Source organism: Saccostrea cucullata, unplaced genomic scaffold (assembly GCF_032062105.1).
Source record: "Saccostrea cucullata isolate Sc308-1 unplaced genomic scaffold, CSIRO_AGI_Scuc_v1 ctg138, whole genome shotgun sequence".
Taxonomy (NCBI): Eukaryota; Metazoa; Mollusca; class Bivalvia; order Ostreida; family Ostreidae; genus Saccostrea; species Saccostrea cuccullata.
In genome coordinates this window covers 528,764-556,727 of record NW_026935400.1, presented here as the reverse complement: position 1 = coordinate 556,727, position 27,964 = coordinate 528,764, and the positions used below count along the sequence as shown (strand labels likewise).

The window sequence follows — 27,964 nt, the reverse complement described above, 5'->3', positions numbered from 1 at the left end:
CAAGGCATATGAGCATTATAGACAATCTACACTTATATATTAAACAAATGTGCAAATACAATCTTAAAATTTTAAATTTAATCTTACTCCTTTGAATGACAATCTGTATACCCCATAAGTAATGTATCTGATTTTGTGTTACAGCACCGGTTTAACAGACAGGACTCTGCCTCCTCCCAGAGTAGTTCTAGTCATCATGAGAGTTTCCGCGAGCGTAACGGAGACCGGGTCCGCCGCCGTGGTAGTCAGTCGTCACAGTCCACACAGGCGGGCTATTCCTCCTCCAGTCCACCTGTACAAGCGGTGATTCGCCGCGACTCGTCACTAGAAATGACGCCACGGGTAACGGATTCACCTCGACTTCAGAGGACCCATTCTATGCAGAGGGCACACACAGAGAGCATGAGTGGGCAGTCTAGTCGATCCAACAGTTACCGCTTTACAGACTATAGGGCCAGAGACGATACATTTGTGTCACATGACTTATCTCCATACCACCCTGCAAGGCGACAAGCTAGTTTCTCATCTGACAGGGAGTATGCAAGTCGTTCAGACTCGTATGGGTCCACATCGAGTCGTCAGGACATGTTTACACCACCTCCACTCGTGTATAGTAGTGGAAGTCAGGATATGTATAGTTCTGATATCAATGAGAGAATTTATAGTCCAAGTTTGTCCTCTGGACCAGACCATGAGTGTATACCATTTAGTCAAGACATTGCCCATCAGCAAGGGAGTGTTAGTCCCTCAATGATGTCACAAAAACTTAGATCTTTTCCCCGTACTAATCCGGCCTATGTTGGTGTGCCAAAGCGAAATGGAAGTACTGCTTATAAGAGAATTAATGTTGAACAGCAGGCTGTGAACTATGACCCCACCTATTCTGAACCTAAATCTTATGCTGCTGCAGGTATGCAAGTAGCACCAAAGGACTATACGGAAAATTATTATTATCCACATGAACGATCTGATAGTGATACTTCACATTCATCTATACGTGCTGTGCGTCATGAACGAACAGACAGCCAGGCATCGCACTCATCCAGAAATCGTGAATCGGACTCTCATTCTTCCCAGGGTTCCTTTAAACAGCCCTCTGCTGATTTCCATACCTCCAACAGTTCATTACGCATGCAACCCATGAAGGTTGACCCATCAACATCATATCATGAGAGTGTGTCGTCAAGAGGATCTGAGCGAAGTTTGACAGACATGAGAGAAAATGTGCAAGAAAGACCAAGTAGTCAGATATCTCAACAGTTAACAAATAGTCAGTTCCAGGAACCGGTGTCTGACGACTCGGAACCTGATTATGCAAATGTGCCTCCCTCTAAGAATTACTCCCCTTGTCATTCAGACACTCATATTTATCGCGAGGTGCTGAAGGACCGACAGAATATCCCCGATTTTCCGGAGATAAAGAACGGAGAACCCCCAGCTGTGATGAGGCAGCACTTGGACCATGTCAACAGAGGATATAGATCACTACCTGTTATAGAGAACTCCCACTTCCCACCTGATGGTAAGGCATCTTTATATCTATATACTTGCATTGAAAGTGTTTTCATTAATAAAAAAATAACATTAAATTTTAAGCTCACCTCATAAAGTCCAGTTGAGCTAATGCTTTACTTCTGTTGTTGGTGTCTCACTTTGAAGCTTTAGGGGCAGATCTATGTAGAATTTATAGGAAAAACTAAAAATCTGTTAATATAAGCAGAATCATAATAAGTCAAATGAATAGCAAAGCAGCTTCTTGCATTGTAATCATGGACTTGGGCAAAGACTGGGTCACATTAGGGTGTCAAATCATATTGGCATATGGTTAGGTGAGCATTGTGGCCTAGGGGCCTCTTGTTTCTCGTTCCATTTACTGTATTTATTCCCCTCACAGAAAAATACCACAGAGATTTGTGGAGATTCATCTGATAAAATAATGCAAATACGGTGAAATACCACTCTTATTAAAATTTAAAAAAATAAACATCAAGTTATAAAATGATTTTTCATACACAACCACCTGTATTTGTGAATATGGAGAAAAACATATGCATAAGCTCCGCAGTCAAATCAAGGAAAAGAGAGAAACAAACAGGTGAAAGATTAATGGAAAATAAAGCTGTTAGTAAGATCTCCTCAAGGAAACAAGTAGTTATTTCCCAGAAGCTATTCCATGATCAAGTGGCTGGTAGTAAAGAACATACAGGATATAATGCACAGTCAAAACATAATGTTGTAATAGCCTGTATGTCTATTTACTTAGTGACTTTCAAACTATAGGCAATTGTTTCTTTACGAGGAAAATTTTCCTTGTTCAGAAAAATTTGTTTTTGGCGTCACACTTTTACGCAATAATTTGATGTCGGAAAGGAACTGAATGACAAGCTAGCTTCCTGTTGGACCGAGGTGCAGGGTTTGAGATTTTATAAAAAAATTCAGAGAGGCTGTGATATGCGGTTTATCATGTGGATTATTGTGCGATATGTACATATGATCGGATCTAGAACAGTGAGACGATGACACCATTGTTTAATGATTTCAATCTCCTATGGGATAGTGCTCTTCTATGTATGTAGCTCAGTAATATGGCTAGTCGTTAAGTAAAAGAATGAATGTTTATTAAAGCAATAGATTCATTATTTTGATGTCTGAAAGTTTGAAGTAGATCAATAATGTTTATTAAAGTTAAAAACTTCATGTAGAAGTGTTGTAGGAAGAGAGCAGTTAGCTGTGTCTGTTTACTAGTCTCCTACATAGACATTAGTTCTAGTCTATTTGGAGGCTTGTTTGATCACTTATTAGTTTCATCCTTGAAGTGTATAAAAGAATTCAATATTTTTGATGGAAAGAGAATCATTTTCATTCTGTGTACATACTTAAAATGATCAATTCTCAATATTTCTAAGATTTTCTTTTGATCATATTTCATTGTATGCTTGTTGATGTAAAGTCATATGACATATCAGAAAAAAGGATACAGGTTTCGACGGGATTCCATAATAATGATAATAAATTCAATATTTTGTTTTTAGATACTGTAATATTTTTATTTTCTTCAGTTGAACTCAACCAGAGTTTTGATGAGGATGAGATCAACAGTAATTTTTTCAACTCTCCAATACATGAACGAATCCTTCATGAGTCGTATGAATCCCATCATGCCTCACTCAAGAGGAAGAAGCCGGAAAAGAATGAAACGGGTATTGGAAGTCCGGTGATAGAGAAGAGCCACTCCATGACTGCAGACATAATACAACAGCGGCCCGCATCTATGGTGGTCCCTACCCAATCAGAGGCTAATGTCTCACTTAGTCCCAGTATAGGATCACTCAATAGACAGGTAAATATCAGACATTCTATAGACAGACACACAGACAATGTCTCACTCAGTCCCAGTGTAGGATGACTCAGTAGACAGGTAAATGTCAGACATTCTACAGACAGACACACAGACAATGTCTCACTCAGTCCCATTGTAGGATCACTCAGTAGACAGGTAAATGTCAGACATTCTACAGACAGACACACAGACAATGTCTCACTCAGGCCTAGTATAGGATCACTTAATAAACAGGTAAATGTCAGACATTCTATAGACAGACACACAGACAATGTCTCACTCAGTCCCAGTATAGTAGGATGACTCAATAAACAGGTAAATGTCAGACATTACAGACAGACACACAGACAATGTCTCACTTAGTCCCAGTATAGGATGACTCAATAGACAGGTAAATGTCAGACATTCTATAGACAGACACACAGACAATGACTCACTTAATCCCAGTATAGGATCACTCAATAGACAGGTAAATGTCAGACATTCTATAGACAGACACACAGACAATATCTCACTCAGTCCCAGTGTAGGATCACTCAATAGACAGGTAAATGTCAGACATTGTATAGACAGACACACAGACAATGTCTCACTCAGTCCCAGTGTGGACAGACACACAGACAATGTCTCACTCAGACCAGACACACAGACAATGTCTCACTCAGGCCTAGTAGACAATTAAATGTCAGACATTCTATAGACAGACACACAGACAATGTCTCACTCAGTCCTAGTATAGGATGTCACTCAATAGACAGGTAAATGTCAGACATTCTATAGACAGACACACAGACAATATCTCACTCAGTCCCAGTGTAGGATCACTCAGTAGACAGGTAAATATCAGACATTCTGCAGACTGACACACAGACAATGTCTCACTCAGGCCTAGTATAGGATGACACAGTAGACAGGTAAATGTCAGACGTTCTACAGACAGACACACAGACAATGTCTCACTCAGTCCCAGTATAGGATCACTCAGTAGACAGGTAAATGTCAGACATTCTACAGACAGACACACAGACAATGACTCACTTAATCCCAGTATAGGATCACTCAATAGACAGGTAAATGTCAGACATTCTATAGACAGACACACAGACAATGTCTCACTCAGTCCCAGTATAGGATGACTCAATAGACAGGTAAATGTCAGACATTCTATAGACAGACACACAGACAATGTCTCACTCAGTCCCAGTATAGGATCACTCAATAGACAGGTAAATGTCAGACATTCTATAGACAGACACACAGACAATATCTCACTCAGTCCCAGTATAGGATGACTCAATAAACAGGTAAATGTCAGACATTCTATAGACAGACACACAGACAATGTCTCACTCAGGCCTAGTATAGGATCACTCAATAGACAGGTAAATGTCAGACATTCTATAGACAGACACACAGACAATATCTCACTCAGTCCCAGTGTAGGATCACTCAATAGACAGGAAAATGTCAGACATTCTATAGACAGACACACAGGCAATCCCACTACAGGATCACTCATAGACATGAATTATATTAGACTTCTTAGAGAATACACATGGACAATCTTTCAATCAAGTCATAGGATGTAAATGTATTTTTTTTTACAGACAGATATTTCTCAATATAAGATTATTTTATAGACAGGTAAATATTGATAAAGGTTAACTTATTGACAGACAAACAGCCAGACAGACAGTTTCTCATTTTGACTAATAGATCACTTAATTTGATTGGTCATGGTGTCAATTACATTAGTCAATTCAGGTACAAAATCCCAACACAAGAATAGTGAACACTGGGCTGTAAAAAAAGACCAGTAATATATCACCATGTCACATATATTGAAACATTTAAAAATAGACAAATGTTAGATGATTAACTGACATATGGATGTCTCATTTAGCCCTGCATGAGGAAACTTTAACATAGAATTTATAAACTGAATTGAGAGATAAAGACGAGACTTTGATCCCAACATCTGTTTAATAGATTTTGAAGTGTTCAAAATGAAAAAAATATATCTGCTTTTTTATTATCTGCAATTTTCAAAGATTTTTTTTCAAAGGACAATCTATTGATATACCAGTAAAGCTTTCCTCTCCAAGTGTATAAAAAATCATTATATTTTAAAATTATTCCTTTTGAATGACAAGTGATAGGAACTTTGTTCATGTTATTCATGTCTTCTCCACCCATGAAATCTATAAACCTCCCACACACAGAAAACTGAAAGCAATATGTCAAACACCTGTATTATTCATTATGATGCATCAAAAACAACAGGGTTTTACAAACCTGTCTGACAGGGATTTAATGGAAAGGTAAACTGCATGAAGTAAAAACATTAACATTTTGGTATATGCATAAGGATTAGTATCTTACTGCTTGTCTTGTAGAATCGAGCCGGTACAGCGCCCCCTATACGGTCCGCGAGCCCACTTTCACAGAAACAGAAGCTGCCATCGGACTCGGATATTGAGAACTACATGAACCGCCACAAGAAGGGACTGTTTGGAAAAAAGATTTCATTTGAGCACATGCTGATCTGGTCCAAGGTAAAATATCACTATATAATGAAATTCATCAGCATAAATAAATCCACACAACACTTTGGTATGAATCACCTCTTATTTGAAGCTTAATTAGTCTAGAGAGGTTGAGTATTGCATTTATTTAGATAAGTACTGAATCAGTTGTGTTATCTGCATCAATTATTTTGAAATATTTTTGGGAGTCATCTCATCAGGAAACTCCGTAGCTTACTTTTAAGAATAGAAAACTGGCATCTTTTAGCATCACTTGTGTGGGTAGTTTCAAAAGGTTAAGGGTCAAGGATGAACCCATTCAAGTGGAATGGAAGGCCTATGTCAGGATTTTTGAGTAGTTGAGAAATCAATAACATTGTTGAATGGGTGAATTATTGTGACATAATTAGAAACTGGAAGCTGTGTCTTGTTTCTGTGAGTAATTAATCTGGTGCCCTATCGATTGCTGAATACCAGCAATCTGGTAATGGTGGAGACACATTACCTGTTCTGTGTAGTTATCATCCATTGTTTATTAAAGTGATGACACATAGTTACACACTAATGAGTCGGGAGTCAGTGTAGGCTATAGCTCCCTGAGTGGGACAGATGTTGCTGAGATCTCACCTAGAGAGTTACATGTATTAATAATCAAAGGATCAATGATTGCTGGGCTAGCATGGGAAACTCCTGAGTCAAACCTGAGTTACTAGCAGTGTCAAGCCAGCAAATTCTAAGTGATTTTATTATAGCAGTGATGTGATATTTTAATAAAATAATGAGACTATGAAGTGATTAGCTATTAGCTATTGCTATTAGAGCAATATGGATTTTATGTTAGTGATAAATATACTTAGGATATATATGAGCATTCTGACCCTTTAAAATATATTAACTGGAAGTATAAATATGTGTGCTGATTGTATCATGCTGGGGATGACACTGTCAATTCCTTCCTGATTCAGAGGAAATACTTTATGATTTGTGTGTGTGTGTGTAAAACTTCAACTCATATCTCACCTTCCTCCTTGGGGCTGGAGATTCAGACGATGCCAGGGGCAGATCATGAGTAACTTTCTGAGCTCGCTTTGTATCTGTTTTAATTTTGAGACAGAGGAGGATTACATTGAGTTGTTAGAATTCGAACCTACGAAGGAAGAATCGTTCATCAGTGTAAGTTTTAGTAAAGGTCCAACAGTATTCTTTAGGGCTGGAAACTATTCATGTTTGATCATAGCAATTTCTGCAATTTTTGCATTTTGTTTCTTATGCATGGTTTTCAAAGTGCTTTTGATATTCAAGATAAATTATATATTTGTTCCTATGTTAAACTTGGTAATTAAATGCATATATGTAAGGTCACAAATTTTGCACATTCCACAGTTTTTCAGCCTACAGATTTATTTCTGTCCTAGGTATTGCTATTTACAAAACATAAAGGAATTCCTTAATTACATCATAGTTTCAGTCAGGGGGTGATTATAACATTGGACTTTTAAAAATTTTTCTCTGTTTTTCAAGTACCTCTTGATTAATTTTTATACGTTGTTCTTAGTCATTTTCCGTTCAGCTCAAACAATCACTAACACCACTCAAAAAAATATGCAGTATATTTCAAGATATGCAATATATTTTAAGTAATTTATGCATGTTTTAAGTATATTCAAGTTCTTAAAGCAATTTATCTTGATAAGATTTACATAATATGAAGGAAAAATGACTGTGGATTAGACTTATCAGTTAACAAGGTGAAAACGCCTTTCAAACAAGTGCACTTAGAAACAAGAGGGATTCATCATGTTCATAACATACCTTGTCATAGGCTATTTTTATTTTTAAGGGCCAGGGAATACCTGTGTGAAAAAATTAGGTTATATTTTTAGCTACTGTGGTATATAATATAATTACTTTGTTATATGCATTCATATGTTAATTTTGATGATAATGGGATTGTGTCTTGACAAGTTTTTGGTAGGTAATAATTAAAGAATTAATATTAACGGTATCTAATCTATAATATTTATAAGTACACATATTGAAAAACATGCTAACTTTTGGTTTCTGTTGTTTTGACAATTTTTCCAAGAACTCCATTTGTAGTATTTTAGCCTATTTAAATACATGTACATGTGTCCGGTATGAGTTTCCTGGTACCAACTGTAAACTATGGAGAACCAGATATCCTGCAGTCCTCAGTCCTAAATAGCTATTCCTGTTAACAAAGGAACATTTATGTGTGAACATAAGAACCACAAACAATTATACTGTCCCTTAATGGGATTCCATATCATATTTCAAATTCACTTTCTCAAAAAAACTGTCAAGTTATAAGGTATTCTGCAGGTTCTCCTCCTGTCCCCTGAGCTGTATGTGCTTTATTCTGTTTCCCAGGGTATCCCTGTACAGATTTACAGTAATCTTCTCTAATTGATGTCATTCCTGACTGTACACTGTCTAGGATTCTCTGTATAACCTGCCTCTGATCTGGATCATTTCTCTATGTTTTGTAGGACCCCATACAGAAGCCCATCTTGAGAACAGATGACAAAGCAGTGAAGAAAGAAGCATGTGAAGTCTTCAAACATATCCTTCTTATTGTAAACAGAGCATGTGTTTTGTGGGCATCATTCATAACATTCCAAATTATAACAGAAATATTAGATAATCAGTCTTAGTATCTTTTTGCTGGAAATTTGTTCTTTGTTTATCTCAAACTCGATGGGACTGGGGAAAGACAGAAGACAGGTATATTTAAGGATTTGAGATGCTGAGAATAAAATACTTTTTAAATTTTAATTAGTATTTAAAACTTCAATTTTTTAATATATCTATGGTATTCAAGATATCATGATCAGTATTAAGATACCAATGCTCAAGAGTACTATAAACATGCTAAAAAGGAATTTTTTTTAAAGTAAATGATATATTAGATGAAAATGAAATTAATTCTCCTGAAGAAATTTTAATATTAAATCTTGCACTGTTAATGAAAGCCTTAAATACTGGACTTAAGCCAAGGTTATTATGATTAAAGCTAAAGTTCTGAGAGAATATTATCATCCTGATCAGTAATGTTGCACCTTACAACTCAAATACACTGTACATGTAATTGTAATAACTAGTAATATGTCAGTACAATGTCAAGTAATTATTTTGCTATAATTTCTCATAATCTACTTCAGTGCAAGCTACTGGTCAAATGTACACTGGTAGGTCAGTTTATTCTGGTTGTATAGATGGCACAGTATATATGAAGTACAGGTTCTAAATTTTTATTTTATAAAACTAGTACATGTTCTCAACATGCTCAACAAACGAGGGCCTGATTAAATGTAAATGGATATATGTATTTGAACTTCCTTGAGAAATACTAAATTAAACATTTCCATCAGATTTTATAAAATCAAATGATAAATTTACCTCCTGTGACTGTACAAAGTACAAGTATTGTGATTTATCCATTGCTAAAACAGATAAGGTTTTCTTTTCTTTCTCGTCAAAGTTGTATGAATAAAACAGTTATTGTAGACTGTGTACTAAAACACAGCTAGAGCTAGCTTTCCTTAACTGGTTCACTGATCCAGATCTACATGGGAGACAGGAAGGCTCGACTGACTCAGATGCAGGCCGCCCAGGAAATCATCAGTAAGGGCTGGAGCATCGTCAATCTCAGGGACGAAATATACATGCAACTGTGTAAACAGACCACGGAGAACAGAAAAGGGTAGGTACTGCCCAGTGTAAACAGACCACAGAGAACAGAAAGGGGTAGGTACTGCCCAGAACCCAGACATCCTAATGGTCAGATCACCTACACACATCAGACTTAAATATTACTCATCATATAAACATTTTGTGCCATCTTTGAAGACTAAATTAAGGTAAAAAACTTTAGTTAACACTAAAATAACAAGTGAAAAGTGGAGCACCCCCTTACAAAAGATGACCAATCCAAGATAAGTTAGTACACCTAACTTCAATTTTGCACTCACTTACCCACACACGAAATAGCATGTTAACTATAGTGTACATCCCCTCAAACTTGTGAAAGGATATTGTAAGGGGATAACAAGTTTAGAGGTGGAAGGTCTTAAATGCATTAACAGGTATCCTATATTTTAACACCTGGCCATTTTTTTAAGGAAAGATTTGCATGAAGGGAAATCAATAAAGTTTGCTTTTTTCCATTTAAAGAAATGGGAAATAGTACTGCTGTTGAGTCCGATAATTTCAAGATCAATATGTCTGTCTCGACCAACAATGAGTAATAGTTGGTGCTGGAATTTCTTTTATCAATTCTTTTATCTACAGAGTGCAACTTGGCTTGTTACATCAGCTAAGTACAATGCACCATTTTTGAAATTTTGAATTGTTGGTACAGCAAAAGCAAAGCTTTCTTTTATTAAAGATCAGACATTAATCATCTCATTCATGAATTAAAGTAGAAAGCTGAAACCAGAATTTGTACAGATACTGACTTTATCTTATACATCTACCAAAGTGTTGAATACAGTAAGATTAATTCATGTATCTCTGTCTATTGGCAATTATAAGCATGTCTTTCTCTTGCTTGCAGTGACAGTCTACAGAAAGGTTGGGAAATGATCGCAATCTGTCTCTACTTTTTCCCTCCTTCCACCAAGTTCAGTGGTTACTTGGAGGGAATTATTGCCAAACACCTTGATGAGTCCAATAACATCATAACAACAGAGGTAAGCAATAATCATTGGCTAAAAATTCCTGTTTTGCGAGCTTTGCTGATGCATATCTTTGAACTTTTGTACCATATAAATGTTTAATGGGTAATTTTTAATTTGTGTATAAATATGATATTGATAAACATTTCTGAGGGAGAATGAAAAATATATAGATTTGTTTTTAAATTTGTAGACTTTTACGGCTTTAAAAGGTGTTTAATACATGTATAGCTCATATTCCTCTTAAAATATTTAGCCTAGATTTAAATATGTAACTGTTCAATTTATTTTTCGAAGACAATTTTTTATCTGATTCTTTGACATCAAACTGATTTGAACTTTTGTACAGACACCATTGAGTCACTTTGCCCTGCAGTGTCAGAGGAGGTTGGAGAAAATCATGGCCAGCGGTCCAAAGAAAGGCCAACGGAAACCTAACGTGGATGAAATCGAACAGGCTAAAGTGAGTACAGCTGTACTTACGAAAAGTTTCCTTGTTTGTATTTAAAATAGTGTATCTCCTCCTTTTATCTCCTATATGTGCTAGAAATTGTTGTTTACTTTCCGTATTTTGACTTTAAACATTTATCAATGTGAATAATAGGATACGGTGTTGTTCAAAAAAAAAATTTGAATACTTAGCCGTTTCTATGTCAAAAAGTCACTATACTGAAAGTATAGCTGAGTAAATATGTACGACAATGCTTTAAAATTGTTTTGATAAGTAATGTGTACTTGATTTATACCAATTTTCTATATACACCCATATAAAACATGCTAGTGATATGCTAGAAAATTTGGTTGCTATTTTAATAACAACTTGTGCTTCATCCCTTTTTTGCAGTAAGAAAGGGCATTTTCTTTGGGTGTTTTGTTGTTTGTGGAGATCAATATTATTTTCCATCACAGAGATATTTTATATGTTTTGTTTTTATTTTTAGAAATCCGTCTTCTCTCCTTCCATGTTTGGGAGTTCCCTTGATGACATCATGCTTCTACAGAAGGAGAGATTTCCTGATCGAAAGTTACCATGGATACAGACAGCTCTGTCGGAGGAAGTACTGAGATATAACGGAGCACAGACTGAAGGGATATTTAGGTAACAGGAACTATTCGTATTAATGTATTGATCATTGCTAGTTTGACTGTGAATCTTTTAAATTAATATAGTAAAGTAGGTTATCATTTAGAAATAATGAGGGAGTTGTTTTTATGAAAAATCTACATTAACAATAAAGAAAATAATTTTTACATTTAAACTTGTATGATTCAAACCAAACCTAACATTTTTCCCTGTTAATTGCTTCCGTCAAAGTTCAATTTTTACAAGTAGGTCATTGTTGTGCCTTTGATTACAGAGTTCCCGGTGATATAGACGAAGTGAACGCCCTGAAGTTGAAGTGTGACCAGTGGTCCCTCCCCCCTGACTGTGTGGACCCCCACATCCCCGCCTCCCTCCTCAAGCTCTGGTACAGAGAACTGTATGAACCCCTCATTCCTGCTGAGTTCTATGAACAGTGTATACTGAATTACCAGAACCCCGAGGCTGCCATTGATGTTGTCAGTAAACTCCCCGATATCAACCGACTAGTTCTAGCTTATCTCATACGATTTCTGCAGGTATGTAATACAGTGACTTATACCAGGTAATACTGAAAAAGGATGATGATAAAATATTCTTCTAAACGTTGAAACTATTTTATTTTGATAAATTAACCTTTTTACAGAGTGTTTGTGTTTAGATCTCGGTCAACTTTCATTTATTCTTGAAATTGATTCTGTAATGTAATATGCTATATACTGTACATACAAAGATTTATCTTGTTCACTGTAAGTTAATTATGATATTTCTTTAGCATCTTTATTCAATCACAATTATAAATACAAGTATATATTCTTAATAGGTGTTTGCAGCTGAGGAAAATTCCAAAACGACCAAAATGGATGTGAATAACTTAGCTATGGTGATGGCACCAAACTGTTTACGCTGTGAATGCATAGACCCTCATACAATATTTGAAAATACACGTAAAGAAATGGGATTTATTAGGACACTGATTCAGAATTTGGACACAAGTTTCATGGAAGGGATCGTATGATGCAAAGCCAAATCATAGAACTACTTAATTATTTTGTAATTATTTAATATATCAAATTGTACATATGTATATTGTAAAGATATAACTACACAGTTTTCTTGTGTACTATTGTTCATGCACTTGGATAAGACTTTGTAAAGACTGGGCTTTTTAATTAAGAATTAGATCTGTTATATTCATTATTATGTTTCTGGCATTTAGATAGACTGATGCAAATCAATTATTTTATGGATAAAGGTATGTATGTGTATCCCGTTAAATCTGTACTGATATTTTGGTGCCTATTCATTGGCCACTCCTAAATGAACATCTTGAAATTGATCCTTATTGTTTGGATTGATTTGTGAACACTAATGATGTTTCACTACACCATAAAATTCCTTTTCTTAACTTCATTATGTTTCGGAAGTGTACTTTAACTGAGAATCGTATGGATACTTTTGTGTAGTTCCTGCTCAATTTCCGACAGCTCCAGCATTTAGTGAATCTCTTGTTTCTACAGACCTAAATGGTGTTTTACTTATGTGGACCATTGTATTATAATTGATAACCAGAGCCTATTATTGAACTAAAATATTTCACCCACAATAATGATAATTTGTGATAAGTGCAATAGTTTTTTTTAAATTTTGTACATTTGGTTGTAAGTGGTGTTGTCTGTCAATAGCTCATCAAGTCTTACCTGTGTAGGAGCACCTGTAAATGCTGTAAATATCAGAAGCTGTAAATTAAGGCTTGAATGAAATGTTATGATAATATTATCTGCCCAGACTGACCTGTATTTGTTGTGTTTGTTTTCTGTATGGCCCATGTTTGTTAGTCATGTTGGATACATTATGTTTAAATATTGCATTCCAACAAGGTATGTCATTAGCTATAATCATTTTAATTCATCAGGATATGACGTCACTGACTGTTATTGATATTTTTAATTGAGAAAATGTGAACTATTTTGGTCAGAACTTTTCATGAAAGTCTGTTTTGTATCTATACATCTTTCAAGACATCATAATTCAAGAAATTGTACAAAAAACAACTGTTAGTGTTTTATCATCAATTTTATTAATGTCCTATGAAAATCTTGGTTTTTGATCTCTAAGTAATCGCAGTGTTGCATATTTTGAACACCTGACAAATTATTGTACAAATTTGACTTTGACCAATAGCACACCTGGACATTGATGGTATAAAGGAAAAACAATTCAAGAGCTAATTTCAAAACCAATTTATAGTAACTGAGCTCATATAGGATTTTTAAAAATTCACATTATGTTTGTGTGGGTGATTTTAATAACTGGAAGCTGTGCTTTGTTTTTAGTGAAGCTCTGAGTGAAATGGCCTCTTTTCTTATGTGCAATACAAAAAATCTACCAAATCATTTCTTTGATTTATTTACTGCAGGGATATTAATGCTATGGATGTTTCTAATTTCAATTTACCGAGCATTGCTGTTTATTATTACTTTTTCTGCAACACTGATCAAAATATTTAATGGTGCTCAAAATTAGGAACGTATGTTCTAAGGGAGATAACCCTTGAATTTTTTGTTTATTTTGAAGACTGCCAACGTGAGAGAAAAAAAAGTCTGATATTTTTTCATAGAACTGAATACTGAAGAGGTTTAGGTGCTTTTAAATACTTCTACGGGTCATGAAGATAAGGTGTTCCTTGGATGTCTTTTACAAAATTCTTAAGAAGTTTTGTACTTGTATTAAACATTTTCAAATTAACCCTTAAAGATTTTCAAATGAACCTAAATCAGATATCTTTTGAAAATTGAATAGAAAAATTTTTAGTAAATATTTTTCTTTTCTTAAAAAAAAAAGCCTCAAGAGGAACAACACTTATTAATAATTAGATTTATCTAGTAAGTAAACTGAAGTGAGGATTTATAACAAAGTGTTTGTGTGATATCGGATACAGTGTAATTTATTTATGCATCACTTTCATCAACAACTTGAACAAGGAACTATTTTAGATGCACTACTTACATTTTATTTTCTTCAGTTTCCCTTGCATCTGTATTGGTATTTTTGTAAAATGTAATTTATTTTCCAATCATTCAGTGATGTGAGGTGATTTAACAAGTGCTAATCATGAACAAACTACTGTGACATGTTTTATATGTGTAGAGGAATGAGAGTTAATGTAAACATGGCCTATCTCCTCTAATCATTGAGTGTCATTTAGTGTGTGTATATGTGTCCAAATTGTTAATCTTGAATTGGAAGCTTTATTTATAAATTTATCAAGTATTCAAATTAAGCATACAAAATAAATTTTAAAAACTATGAGATGGATGTGTTTTTATTCTAATGTCCAGATCAAGGCATGTTGTAAAGCATACATATTTCCTTTAACTTAAAGTATCTGCATCAAAGGAATATGGACCACATACTTGCTTTGTGATGTTCATCACTGATGTTTAAAACTCCCATTACTATACAAATGATGTTCAATAAAAAAATTATTTCAAAGAAAGGAAATGTGCTCACCCTAGTTTAAATCTTGATACAGAACTTGCATTTTGTTTATCTTAAAGAAGCTATAAACACTAACAGAAACTGCTTTTTGGACTTATAAAAGTTGGACTTAATAAAAATATATCATATAAAGGTGTGCATATTGAGACTTTTTCATTCATAAATAAAGTATAGAACCTGCCTTCCTTCCGCAGGAAAAATGTTCAAACACAGTTGACTGTAAGTGAGCAGAAATCACTGCTGTTTATCTTACATTGGGAAAAAATAAATGAAAATAATGAATTCAATTACTTGGTCTTACATGTATATAATGCTAAAAATTTTAATTGATTACAAATCATGTAATTAACTGTAAACAACATTTTACTTAATCTTACTTCTAAGGGCAGATCACTCTAACTGCAAAAAACTACCTTAGAAGTAGATCTCTTTAGTATGCAGTGTTAAGAGCTTCCTTAATAACTTGTACCATTCCACTACTCAGTACTATTATTATGTCAACAATATAGTGATGTACAATCTTTCACACATTCACTAAATTATCGCTGACAGCTACAAAGAAAAATATATACATGTACTGGTAACATTGCAATTAAGGCAATGGATTCTGATGAATGAATGAAAACTGAGAAGCAATAATTGATTCTCTTTCTGAGCCAGGGTTCTACATGTATATGAGAATTTTTGTTAATCAGATGTAGGTGGCAATTTATATACGTGTGTGCTTTACACAAACGGTCAAATACTAGCATCTGTACCTTTGAATGGGTAAAATCAGAGCTCTTTATATTAGATTGTTTTTCATACCTGTATTTTCAAAAGAAAGATCTGTGACATTGTTTTACCTGTCCATTTCTCTTATCATCTCTTCTTTTACAGTTCTAGAAGGAACCAACCTCACAACACCAGTGGTCCCCTCATGGCCATGGAACCCCAAATAAAATCATTTGTGGATTAACTGCAGCAATGTCACATCAGAAAAACGCTAACGCTGATTGTTTTTCTTATCTCGAAACAAATCTCTTAAAGCCTTTTGGTGAAAAAATATTGTGTAACATTTGCATTGAGGTATGAACAGTTAAATTTCCATTTACTAATTATAATGTGAAAGCTCCATTTTGATTGGTGCTCCACAATGAGAGAAGCTGGACCCCAAAAATGAATGAAATTTGTAAGGGGTCCCAGGAGTGGACATGGGACACCTATCTGTGTGAGGATATACAACAAATTTGGATATTTCGTCTTACCAATATTGATTAGAAACATGATTAAGTTCTTACTATTTTAGTTAGGGCAAGTCGTTCATTTACCTAATTATTATAATTACAATATATATATATAAATGTACTGTTACAAAATCTTTCAGCAGCCATTGGGTATTAAGGAAAGACAAATAGATAAAATCCTGATCAATTCTAGAGTTGGCTTTAAAAAATGCACCTCAGCCTTCTGTAGTTTTATTAGCCAACATCAAATAGTCTAGATGAAATGACTTTGACATTTAAAATATGACATTGATTAGGGAACATGAAAGTGAAAAGCAAAGCAAAAGAAGACAAAGATACTCTTTATAATTATCTGAGGTAATCATCTTTGAATGAAGGACTTCTACTGCAAAATAAAAATTTTGCTAAGTTAAATTATACATTCAAGAAGAATTAGTGTTGAATATCCTAGCTACCAAATGAATTGAGCTTTTCAATCCATATTTCATTTTCAGCTTTAAATCAAGAATATTAATATTTTTTAAATCTCCTTCCCCTAATGCTTCTGAAAAACAAATAGATATAGGGAATAGATTTCCATTACCATCTCCAATTTAAAAAAAGAAAAGAAGAGTTTGAACAATGTCATGAAATAGAATTTTATCTGGCATGTTTCACTTTAATAGCTAGCCTTCTCTATATCTACCCAAAAAAAAGTCTATGGTCCTGGCAATTTCTGTTATTTTCTTGTTTGGAAACTACCATGTTTTGAGATTATATATTTAACACATAAACACTTCCAAATTGGTGACCCTGGAAATTCTTTGGTAGGTGAATGACAGTGGTAGAAGTAAAGTCTTTGTATATTAACATTATATTTATTAATATCCTTAGCACCCTTTACAGATTCACTTGTCAAAGAAATCTGGTTGGAAAGAGACCTTGCACAACATATAAAGCCAGTGAAAGAAAAAAGCAGCAAACCCCATCACAAAGGTAGATGACCAGGAAAAGCATTGGGAGGATCATTAATCAGAGAACTCCAAAATGAACCACCACCAGCAACATCAACATACCACCAGCAGACTCTGAAATAGCAGTGAGCACTGCCTCTCCACAAGGGATTAGACCATCAAGGCTCTGGAGGAACTGAAAAGTGGAAAGGCAGCTGGGCTTGATGGAATCCCTCAAGAAAACTTCAGCAGATGCAATACATAAGATCTGGTCAGAGTAGATGATACCAGCCAACCAGAAGAAAGGAGCAAGTAAAACTTCCCAAGGGAGAAAACCTGGGAAAATGCAAGAACTAGTGCTGCATCATGCTTGGACTCTCTGTCCAAGAAAGATTCTGATAAGAATAATCCTGAAAAGACTAAAATAAAATTTTATGACTCTGTCTTGAACACAATGGCGTTAAAAAAGAAAATGATGAACTCTTTACAGACTAAATCACTAATCTCTGCATACTAGTGGAACAGTTGTTAAGAGCAACAGCCAACACTGTCTCAACTTCAACTCTAAGAAGATGTTTGATATTGTTGACAGATGACTCATCTGGAATCTACTGTAGCACTGGGGTATACAGGGTATACATGTATATACCAAGTCATTCACAACTGCACAAGGATAAGCTTACAAATGCAGACAGGGGTTAGACAAGGCTATTCCCTGAAACCAATGATCTTTTTCGTGCATTGTGGACTGGATCATGCAGAAAACCACTGTGATAAGAGGTGGCAAAACAGTCCAGTTGATCTTAACCCAGTGTCTGGAAGACCTTGCCTTTGCTGACAATCCTATGTTTTATTTCCCAGAAATATTAATGTAAAGTAGCTAAAGACAGACAGTCTGGCCAAGGAAAGCTGGCAGCAAAGACAGGTGTATAGATTAAAACAAATGACAACAACAGGAAAATTTAGGTCACCCAAAACAGAGTGTACTGGAGAATCGTTAACAAAGACCTATACTCCTCCAAAAACTAAAAGGAATCTTTGATGAGAATGGCAAGAAAATCATCATGACTTAAATTTCCTCAGTATCATTTGTATAACCAGGAATAAAGGTGACATTGAATATAAGTCTGTACCTGACTAGTATTTCCTCCTTTATTTCCTATCTAGCTTGTAACACGAGCTTTCATTGGTTACAAAGTCGGTTGTAAATTTCCGTACACCCGACTTCAGCCGGGGTAAATAAAACGTGACGTCACAATGCATAGTTTTTCTATAATACAAAGCAAATGACATGACGTCACAATACACTGTAGTACGTAGTAAATCTTATGGATAGATTGAGACACAGAAGATTGGATTTATGTTTTACAAAGAATATTTACGGATACAGAGGAAATAAATTCGTGATCCAGGTTCATTTTACCCCGGGTTGTATTCCCTTCGGCCTCAGGGTGTATAGAATAAAACCCGGGGTAAATCCCCGTACACCCTTGATTGAACCTGGATAACTAATAGTATAGGCTGGATACAATGTTACAGAGTTTAAAGAGGAAACAAAGTGATATTTTAATAATTCATTTTATGTCTCTGTAATCGAAGATTAGGGGGTATATAATTTTTGCCCTGTCTGTCTGTCTAGCTGTCTGTTCATCCTCAAAAAGGTTTTATAACCTTGCCCATAACTTTTTGACAAGGTGGGTCTATATGGATTTCATATTTCACAGGTGTATTCCTTGTGACAAGACCTTTCTTTGGGTATCACCAAATTTGATCTATTGACCTAGGAGTTTGACCCACTTTTACAAAATAAACAAAAACAAATTAAACGTTAACCTTAGCCATAACTTTTGAACAGTTAGAACTAGAGCTTCGACACTTCACACATGTATTTATTGTGACAAGACCTTTCAATTGGTATAAATATTTCTGACCTTTAGACCTTGACCTTAAGAGTTCCTAGAACTTCTAAGGAACATAAACCTTGACAATAACTTTTGAAAAGTTAGAAGTAGGCCTTTCATATTTCACAAGTATATTTCTTGTGTAAGGACCTTCATTTTGATATCAATAATTTTTACCTTTTGACCATGACCATGGAGTTTGACCATTTGAAAAACTTTAACCCTCACCTAGCTGCAGATCTTTATATATTTGTTATTGACCATAACACGGTCAAAGACAAATAAATAAAGCCATAACGCTACAGATCTGCAGCTAATCCTTACCATAAGCTGCCAAACGGGACATCAGTGTTTCACAAACACTGTGTCCTAGTAGATTTTCATGTATAAACAACAATGCATGAATAAATTCATTGCACTGAGTTAAAATTAGTTAAATAAAAATTCTTTTAAAAAAAAAATTGAATAAATAAAAAAAGAAATGCATCTTAAACTGAAAAATTAGTGACAGTTTTATAACAATGTTATAAATAAAAGTAGATCTAACTTGAAACTAATTTCTTACCATATAGATCTTTGTGTGAGATGCAGATTTTGAACATGAAGCTCCCCCCCCCCCCCGCCCACAAATATTTCAGTTGGAGTCATCATCTAAAGATAATTTTTCTCAATTTTGTAAAAAAAATAATAATAATAATTTTGACAAAATGGGTAAGGTCTAATACAAATTATTCAACAAAATCAAAATTACCAGCAAAATTACTCTAGTTTCTGTATACAGCAATACCTAAGTAGATCCGCGCCTTTAGATCTCAATAACGGTACATTAACGTCACGAATATGCAAATTTTGAGTTCATGACCTGCAAGCCGGGGCAAGTGGGACGAAGCGTTGGATCACATTTCTAACGAAGTTGTTCCGTTTAATGTCGGCGAACAGCAGAGATTTTTACTTCACAGTGGATTACAAGAATTCGATACCATCAAAACTGGAATTAACATGACAGAAGAAGTCTTCAAAGGTATTTTTACAATATTTTCGATTGTTTTAATCGTTATATTTACGTATCGAAGCGTGTGCAGCAAATATTTTGAAGTGGGGTTTGTGTCTTCACTGACACAATAGACCGCCATTACGATTTGGTTTAGAAAATTGGTGTTTTCTATTAAATTTTGAGCGAGATTATGCATCAAATTTGTTGAAGTTTGGTTACGAACAATGTTTATTCTTATAAAATATCGATCAATTTAAACTTTTCTGTCAGTTTGCTCAAGACAGGTGAAAAAAACCCAAGGTTTCTGTCAACTTGGTGGTTGTTGTTTTGTTAAGTATTGTTCGAATATTTCCTCATGAATTTCTTCAAGTTGATTATATTTTGTCATTTCAGCACCCAAGAAGAGGAAAATCGTTGGGAAAGTTGATTATGAGGTAAGAACACAAGCTTTTCTATGATGATTAAAAAAAATTTTTGACGCTCGTTCAAAGATGGCGGCCATTTGGTCAGCCATTTTTATGAAGTTGAGCAATCAGAGAATAACACTGAGTTTTCAGAAACAGTAAAACAACCTTTTAGTTTATTTAGTTAAAAAACTGCTTTAATATGATAAAAAAATGCAGTACACTTAATATTAAAAATGTACAAAAACACAGTAGGTAAACACACCATTCACGAAATTTTAAAAAGGCCACCATTTCCTCTGACAAACTAAAGAAAAGATTAAATTTAACAAGAAATATTATCAAGTATGAATTCAGTAAATGCTTCCAAAAAAAAAATGCTACGTGTTAGTAAATTTACCTTGAAACACGAAATTGAATAGATAAATAGAATTTCATGGCTTCGATCGTGTCTATGTGAAAGTTATTTGGGTTGTACAGGACTTTCAGTCAGGACTGTGTACTGGAGGAAAACACCGGTTCGAAACAAATTTTGTTAGAATGGAACACAAAATGTACGAAATCGCAACACGTGAAAATGTAGAAACCAAAAAAAATCTTTGGGTCTATGCAGTTATAATTACAATCTGTTGTGTTCTCGGATTTATGCCATTTTTTGGAAACAGACATTTTTTTATGAATCAAATCGATATCGTTTTCAGTAAATTCGTAATGTCAAAATAGTAATGATCAAAGCCAAACACTAGGATTGGACACTCCAGTTCGGTATAAAAAATGATGTATCGAACCTGAGGGTCCGTATATCATGGCATATTGGTGGGGTCCAGTGGTCAGTTGTCTTTAGCAGAGACTGATGTCCCATTTGTTTTGATGTCATCATTTACAGAAACGTTTAATTGTACTTATTATGTTCACTAAATCTGTAAATCTGAAAATGTTTAAACACTGTTAAAGTTTAAATTAGGGGGGGGGCATTTTTTTTTGGGATAATTTCATACATTTTCCTTGCTATTCTTCATGCACATGCATAGTTGCCATTCTAATATGATTTAGCTTGTTTGGATTTTGCTAATTCAAACATTCAACCAGTTTTCAGTTTCTTGGTTAACATGGTTAATGTGTGGAAACATAATCATGTTATAACTGATATTGCTCAGTGTAATTAAAGGAAGTTTGCCCATCAATTACTAAAATAGTTTCATAGCATAAAATGATTGAGTCCAATATTTACTAGACATTCTGAAGTATGTAATTGCATAAATCACATGTTATGGTGCATACGTAGCAAAATGATATGCAAAGCATAGTTCATGTTTGGACCACTCATGTTTTATGTACCATGTAACTTGCCACAACAGTTTGAAAAAATTAATAAAGAGGTAAAAACATCTAAACCATTTTATGTAGAAGTTAGTAAAATAACGGAGTAAACAATTAGAAAGAAAGAGCAAAAATGCAGTTCAAAAAATTGCTGGAAATTTTCTTTGATGGGTGTCAAAGAACATGCAATGTTCATGCAGTTTTAATGTCATTTTGGTTTAATGCAGATAAATATTTTGCATATATTAGCAGTATGCTAGTCCGTGCATCTAGGGTTATAGGCAAGTGTTTTTTTTTGGGAGCAATTGAATTCAGTGCACACAAATTTACTTGCTGAATGCACTCGTAAATCTTGATTATCATGATTATGGACATCCTCAAAAATGCATACTATGGACAATTCATAGGAATGGAATAGAAAATGGAAAGATGTAAGTATTTATGTACATGATCTATCTGTGCATTTATAAGTAGCAGCTATTTGAAATGCATGAATACTGAGAACTACACATTCATACACATATTAAGTTATTAATATTTAATAGTCAATATTATAATGCATGCACAAGTATGTATGTAACTATGTTTTTCCATTAATTATCAGAAAATAGTGAGAAAACTTAAGAAAGTTCATTTATTAGTTAAACAGTTTATTTGAGTGTCAAAAGTAGGAAAGTATGGAAATAGATTTACAGATTTTTTCAGTGTACATAATCTTTTTGTAACTTTAGAAGGTATTTATAGGCATTAAATTTATTTATTTATCAATAAATATAGAAGGATTCTAAAGTGAAGTATGCTTTAACTGTAAAATAAGTTGAGGAACAAAAATCTATTTTGAGATGACCCCTTGTTATTTCACGTATATCCCACACTTTGACAAAGGCTCGTTAATCACTTCATGTTTTCTGGGATAATAATTGGTAACAACTAATAATTCCAGTGTCCCTCAGACCAGTGTGCTTAGGGTTCCATTATCTGTCCTTGATATTCTCCAAAACTCAAAATCTATTGCAGAAATTTGCAAAGAAAATATTCAGCCATCTTCTTTTTCCCTGGAATGGCGGCAGAGAAAAATTGACAAGCCTCATGAATATTCATGAGAAATGTGTGGTAGAACTTTGACCTATGATACTATGAATGGCATTGAGTTCATTTAAAAGGCTTGTGTACAGATCAGTAAGTTTAAGACTGGGAGAGCAATAACATTGTTTGTTTCACCTTCGGACTAAAATGTTTCAGAAAACATGCGAGTAGTTTCCTTAAAGGTAGGATTATCAGAACTTGTTAAGAAAATGAGTCTGTAATTTTTTCGCCTTGTTATATTGATTTTTCTTGATGTTATTCTGTATGTCATGTTCATGAGTCATGTATGATTAGGATATAATTTCATCTCCTATATATGTAGTCAGTAGCCATTTTATCATATCTACAGTAATTTTATTGTCGTTATTAATACACAATAGTCGTTCAGGGTCATTCTATAGTATCAGTCTTCTAGAGAGCCTGTCGAAACATGTGACAAACTGTGAACGATACTGGTGCCCTTCTAACACCCGACCCCTCAACCAGAACGGCTTTCTACCCCTATAATCTCTCCGAGTATCGTGTCAAATTATTTTTAGTAATTGGTGTCTACTTGTTTTGTTGTACACATGCAAATTTACCCTTAGGATATCGAAAAACATGAAATCTCACTGTATAAATTTTAATTTTTATGTACCACAGTAGTCAAACACTGAATAGGTGATGCACAATCAGTAAAATCTTATATTGTGGAATGTTATGGAATCTTTTGTTTGTTATTTCAGCATTCAGGAAGTCTACCTCCAAGGCGTAAGAAGACTAAGGAGGATTTTTACATGTTTTGTACGATGATCATGGAGTACACACAGTACGAGACCCAGCGAAGTGAGGTGAGGATTAGTTCCTTGTATCAGACCACCCTAGTCACATGTTATAACATCAGTCTAAGTACTCTAACTAAACAAAATGGCTATAGCGAAAACAAGGGGGCAATGAATAAACGACCAGGATGTATTTGACAGTTTCTAGGTCACATCATGCGTTATCTTGAACGAGTAGTTCATAAATAACGAGGAAAAAGATTAGGAAGGTAGACATGGTGTGATTTCTGTAGGCAAGTATTGAGGACAGGGGATTCAATTTCAAGGCTTACAATGTGTATTTAATGTTAACATCAATATGATACGCACTGATGGGTACAATATCATTAACATAATGCCAAAGCATTGAAGCAAGGTAGCTGTACATTGAATTTTTCTCACCTACCATTGATTATTTTGTCGTTTAACTTGTGCAAACAGTGAAGTCGACCGGATGCATTTAAATAACAGTATTCATTTAGAGAGGGCTTAAATCCTCGGAAAAATCAACATCTAGATCCTGTTTATGTAGATAAACTGAAAATCAATCCTGTGTCTTTAACTTACCGAAAAAATATCACCACTAAAGAGAGTAAATTACCCGTAGATCAGGAGCAACCATCTTGAACTATTGGAAATCAATGGTTTACAGAGATATAGATTTTTTTCTGTGGACGGCTGGGATTGACTTTCGATCCATGCAGAAATAGACAAGAGAGTATATAACCTGTCTGACAAGTTGTACTACGTTGTCCCCACCATGTGACCTAGTTGTCATCTCAGTATTGACTTGATTAAACGTAGGCCGGATGTTGAAGTTTTGCCAAGTGTTTTGGAGCACCTGTAGTTGGCCTATTGCGTAGTAGTTACGTAGTAGTTATTTGAGGGTTATACACACACCTTCAAGGCTAATTAGACAGTGGTCTCAAAAGTAGATATACATGTTTATATAAAGTTGTCTCTTTCTGGCAAATAAACATGACTAACATGACTAATGACTATTTAGGATTTAAATCATTTTTTTTTTCACATGCTTGAGTTTTATTCAAACCTGTAAACATGGTAAATAGAAATATTTAGATTAATTGAAATTTTAGATTTATTTGTTGAAATTTAAAAACTGTACAAAACTTCATTATGTATGGCAGACCATCTATATTGGAATGATGATTTGAATGAATATATCATATATTTTGTTGCTGCAGTAAGAACTTTGTTCAAATCACATATGAAACACAAAACTGACAAAAGGAGATGCATATACCTAAACATCCTAGAGGTTTAGACTTGAATATGATTTAGGTACAATCATTTTAAATTCTGAAGAGCACTTAAATACACCTGCTAAATTTGATCAAATTACTGATGATCAGATAGTGTAAAATTAGGCTCTACCAACATGAACAATGGCATTTAATGAGAGTAGTTATTTATAGATTCTGTTATGCACATCTGTACGTATATGTGTTGTATTTATAGGACCTGCGTGTGAATCACAACATGAGTCCTCTGGACAGTAGCGGGAGTACGGCCGAGAGTTACACGTCAGACACAACACTGTCTGCTGGCAGTCCTACACATCAGTTCTCCAGCTCTCAGGAACTCAATGACTCAGGTATATATAGAGCAGACAAGAGGAAAATCTTGGTTTATAAAATTGTAAATTTTGTGAGCAGGGGGCAAAAATTCGAGCATTTGTTTATTTATTTGTTTTTGTTTTACAGAGGAGGAGTCAGAGTTGATCACCTGTTTTTGTATGAAGCCGTACGCAGGGCGACCCATGATTGAGTGCTCCGAGTGTGAAACCTGGATCCACTTCTCCTGTGCTAAAATCCGCAAAAACAATGTCCCTGAAATTTACACGTGCCAGCTGTGTAGAGACTCCAAATTCACTGCCCGCAAATCAAATCGTGTCAGAACTGAGAACAACAAATTTACAACGTAACTAGTGCTACTACAGCTCAGAGCTTTGTGATTGGGCTGTGTGAGTGTAAGAAAGAGTGAGTGAATGTTCTGTTGACAATGCTATTTTTATGACATTTTTTTTTTGTGTACAAAGATTCATTTCTATTCGTCCTCTTCATTGCATTCATGATATTAAATTCAAAGTGTGCAAATTCAATGGAAAGATGCTATTTATTTCTAAAAGTCAATTTACGCTTGTCATCTAATTTTTGTGGGGTCCATATCCTATAGAAGGGGAAAAAATTCCCCTCCCCCAAATATTTTGTTGAATCTCGTTAAAAGTAAAAAGTAAAAAGTAGGGACCAAAGAAAATATTTTATATGTTTTCCAAATTAAATTTGCCTTAGTATTTTGAAAAAAGAAGCTGTGAAAAACATAAAAAAAAAAAAATGCTGTGGCATTTTATATTCCTTTTTCCAAAAGTTTTCAGTCCCTTACAAAAATATGTTTAGTTTGTATTGGAGTACCTAAATGAACATTCATTTTCTATGAAGATGCTTTCTATTTTTCACCACTGGTAGAAAATTTTCACATTTCCATATACTGGAAAAGTAAACCATAATCTTACACTAACGACTGCCCTTCATATGAATACTGTGAGGTTTATATGGTATTCTAAATGGCATTATTCAAAACCATTTTAGTTCTTGCATTTGTTATCTGCAGTATTTATGTCAGAAGATTCCTTTTACAATTTTTTTGTTGATAACGGTAGCCAATGTCCTTGTTAAAGAAATCAGTTTTGATACCAATAAGGTCATTATACAGAACAAACATCAGTTTGTGGCAGCTCTTAAAGAAAGAAATAATAATTACACAGACATATCCTTGAAATGTCATTTGAAAATTAAATTAGGGATTTGCACTTTTTGTCTAGAGGGTATTGATTTAATAGTCTCATGTACATGTATATTGTTTGTCCCAACGATCTCAGATCACCTCATCATATGCTTTCAATATGCAATGTAAATTTTCTGCCTTGATGCATCACTAATTTTCTTTATTATAGTTCATCATTTCTTTGTTTGTATAAGGAGTAAATTATATAACAAGGTATTTTAAACCATCTTTTATTAGCATGTGAAAAAATGGAAATCTCTTCAGAATTATGATTTTGTATTACACTATATTGAATTAGTTTCTTATCAATGTACTGCAAGTCAATTTTTACAAGCAGTGCTTTGTTGAGGCCAAAATTCTGAAAATCATTGCACAAGGTACTCCAGTTAGAATGTACCTTTTAATTGTCAATAAGATTTGGTAGGGAATACCTGATAATATTGTGTGACCTTACCTTTATTTTTCAGGTGAGTTTATGTCTTGGGAGTACAACTCTTAATTAGTAAATCCATTGTACAGTGCTGTATCAAATTTTAAAGGAGTATAAATTTGTACATAGTGACCAGTGTTGAAAATAATTTTAATATTTTAATGAGGTTAGGAAATGCAGACAAGTCTTTCTGTGATGCTTATAAATGGCAATTTTCTTTTGTGTGTGAATCCAAGAAATGTTCAAATTAAATATATAAAATTGTTAATGAAATAATAATGGATTTTTGAAAGAGAAAACCTAACTAAATTTGATGCTATGTCATCATTGGTAGGCTATCTGCACTTCATTTTAATAACTGGTTGTTGTAAATACTGTGTTCATACTTTGTAAATATTTTGTTTATAGAACTATTTTCACAAATCATTTCATTGTAATTGTTAAAGATTCCCTACATATTAAATCGTAAAACTGAAATTCTATTGTTTTAGCTCACAAAAAGAAGTGGTGGGAGCTTAAGTAATACCCCTTCAGCATCCCAGGTTAAATGTGCTGATTCAAGTTTCTGGAGCAGGTTCATTCAAGGAACAGTTAGTCCTGGGGTGACCAAACCTTGCAATTATACATGTTGTATTGCATCTAGGGATGCACACTACCTGAATATTGCTTCAGATGCTGGATCTGATCTACATTTTCTCAATATTTAACAGGTTTATTTTAAAGAAACTTCAATTAAATCCCTATGATGACCAAACATGCTGCATCGAGGGGTTCATTCTACCAGTCTATTTGGGCTGTTGTATTTGATTTACAATTTTTTAGATGAGTAAACTGGATTAAGTTTTTGAAACAGACCTATTCCCAGATGATTGAACATAACAAAGTTTGTAAAACAAATTCCCAAGTAACTAAAAATCTAACT

The 27,964-nt window shown here is 34.3% G+C and overlaps 3 protein-coding genes across 8 annotated transcripts in view; 2 read left to right on the top strand and 1 right to left on the bottom strand.

Annotated features, from left to right (window-relative positions):
• Positions 1-5,862, bottom strand: part of LOC134242711 (glucose-induced degradation protein 8 homolog) — a 59,771-nt gene extending 53,909 nt beyond the window's left edge. Inside the window, exon 1 of the mRNA XM_062724839.1 lies at positions 5,723-5,862. The gene's annotated coding sequence lies outside the window, so the exon portion shown is untranslated. The remainder of the gene's footprint in view (positions 1-5,722) is intronic.
• Positions 1-14,955, top strand: part of LOC134242700 (rho GTPase-activating protein 39-like) — a 64,848-nt gene extending 49,893 nt beyond the window's left edge. For all 5 annotated transcript variants that reach the window (XM_062724826.1, XM_062724824.1, XM_062724825.1 and 2 more), the window contains 10 exons: positions 145-1,522; positions 3,060-3,340; positions 5,737-5,895; positions 8,376-8,440; positions 9,434-9,589; positions 10,442-10,577; positions 10,912-11,025; positions 11,504-11,661; positions 11,921-12,182; positions 12,467-14,955. In XM_062724826.1, coding sequence (XP_062580810.1) covers positions 145-1,522; positions 3,060-3,340; positions 5,737-5,895; positions 8,376-8,440; positions 9,434-9,589; positions 10,442-10,577; positions 10,912-11,025; positions 11,504-11,661; positions 11,921-12,182; positions 12,467-12,661 — 2,904 coding nt within the window. In that variant the 3' untranslated portion in view covers positions 12,662-14,955. The remainder of the gene's footprint in view (positions 1-144; positions 1,523-3,059; positions 3,341-5,736; positions 5,896-8,375; positions 8,441-9,433; positions 9,590-10,441; positions 10,578-10,911; positions 11,026-11,503; positions 11,662-11,920; positions 12,183-12,466) is intronic.
• Positions 14,956-20,090: 5,135 nt separating this feature from the next.
• LOC134242699 (PHD finger protein 23B-like) lies at positions 20,091-27,519 on the top strand. 2 transcript variants are annotated; one of them, XM_062724821.1, is made up of 5 exons: positions 20,091-20,224; positions 20,591-20,631; positions 23,733-23,837; positions 25,287-25,422; positions 25,532-27,519. In XM_062724821.1, exons 1-5 carry the CDS (start codon positions 20,203-20,205, stop codon positions 25,750-25,752), a joined length of 525 nt encoding a protein of 174 aa, XP_062580805.1. In that variant the 5' UTR covers positions 20,091-20,202; the 3' UTR covers positions 25,753-27,519. The 2 variants fall into 2 exon arrangements, with proteins under 2 accessions (XP_062580805.1, XP_062580806.1); XM_062724822.1 differs by lacking the exons at positions 20,091-20,224; positions 20,591-20,631 and adding an exon at positions 23,041-23,189.
• Positions 27,520-27,964: the final 445 nt, after the last annotated feature.

Excerpts from the sequence above, each read along its gene's own strand:
- LOC134242699 (XM_062724821.1), top strand. The coding sequence starts at position 20,203 with ATGACAGAAGAAGTCTTCAAAG. Across the intron at positions 20,632-23,732 it reads TTGGGAAAGTTGATTATGAG|CATTCAGGAAGTCTACCTCC; the intron begins GTAAGAACACAA and ends TTGTTATTTCAG. Across the intron at positions 23,838-25,286 it reads ACGAGACCCAGCGAAGTGAG|GACCTGCGTGTGAATCACAA; the intron begins GTGAGGATTAGT and ends TTGTATTTATAG.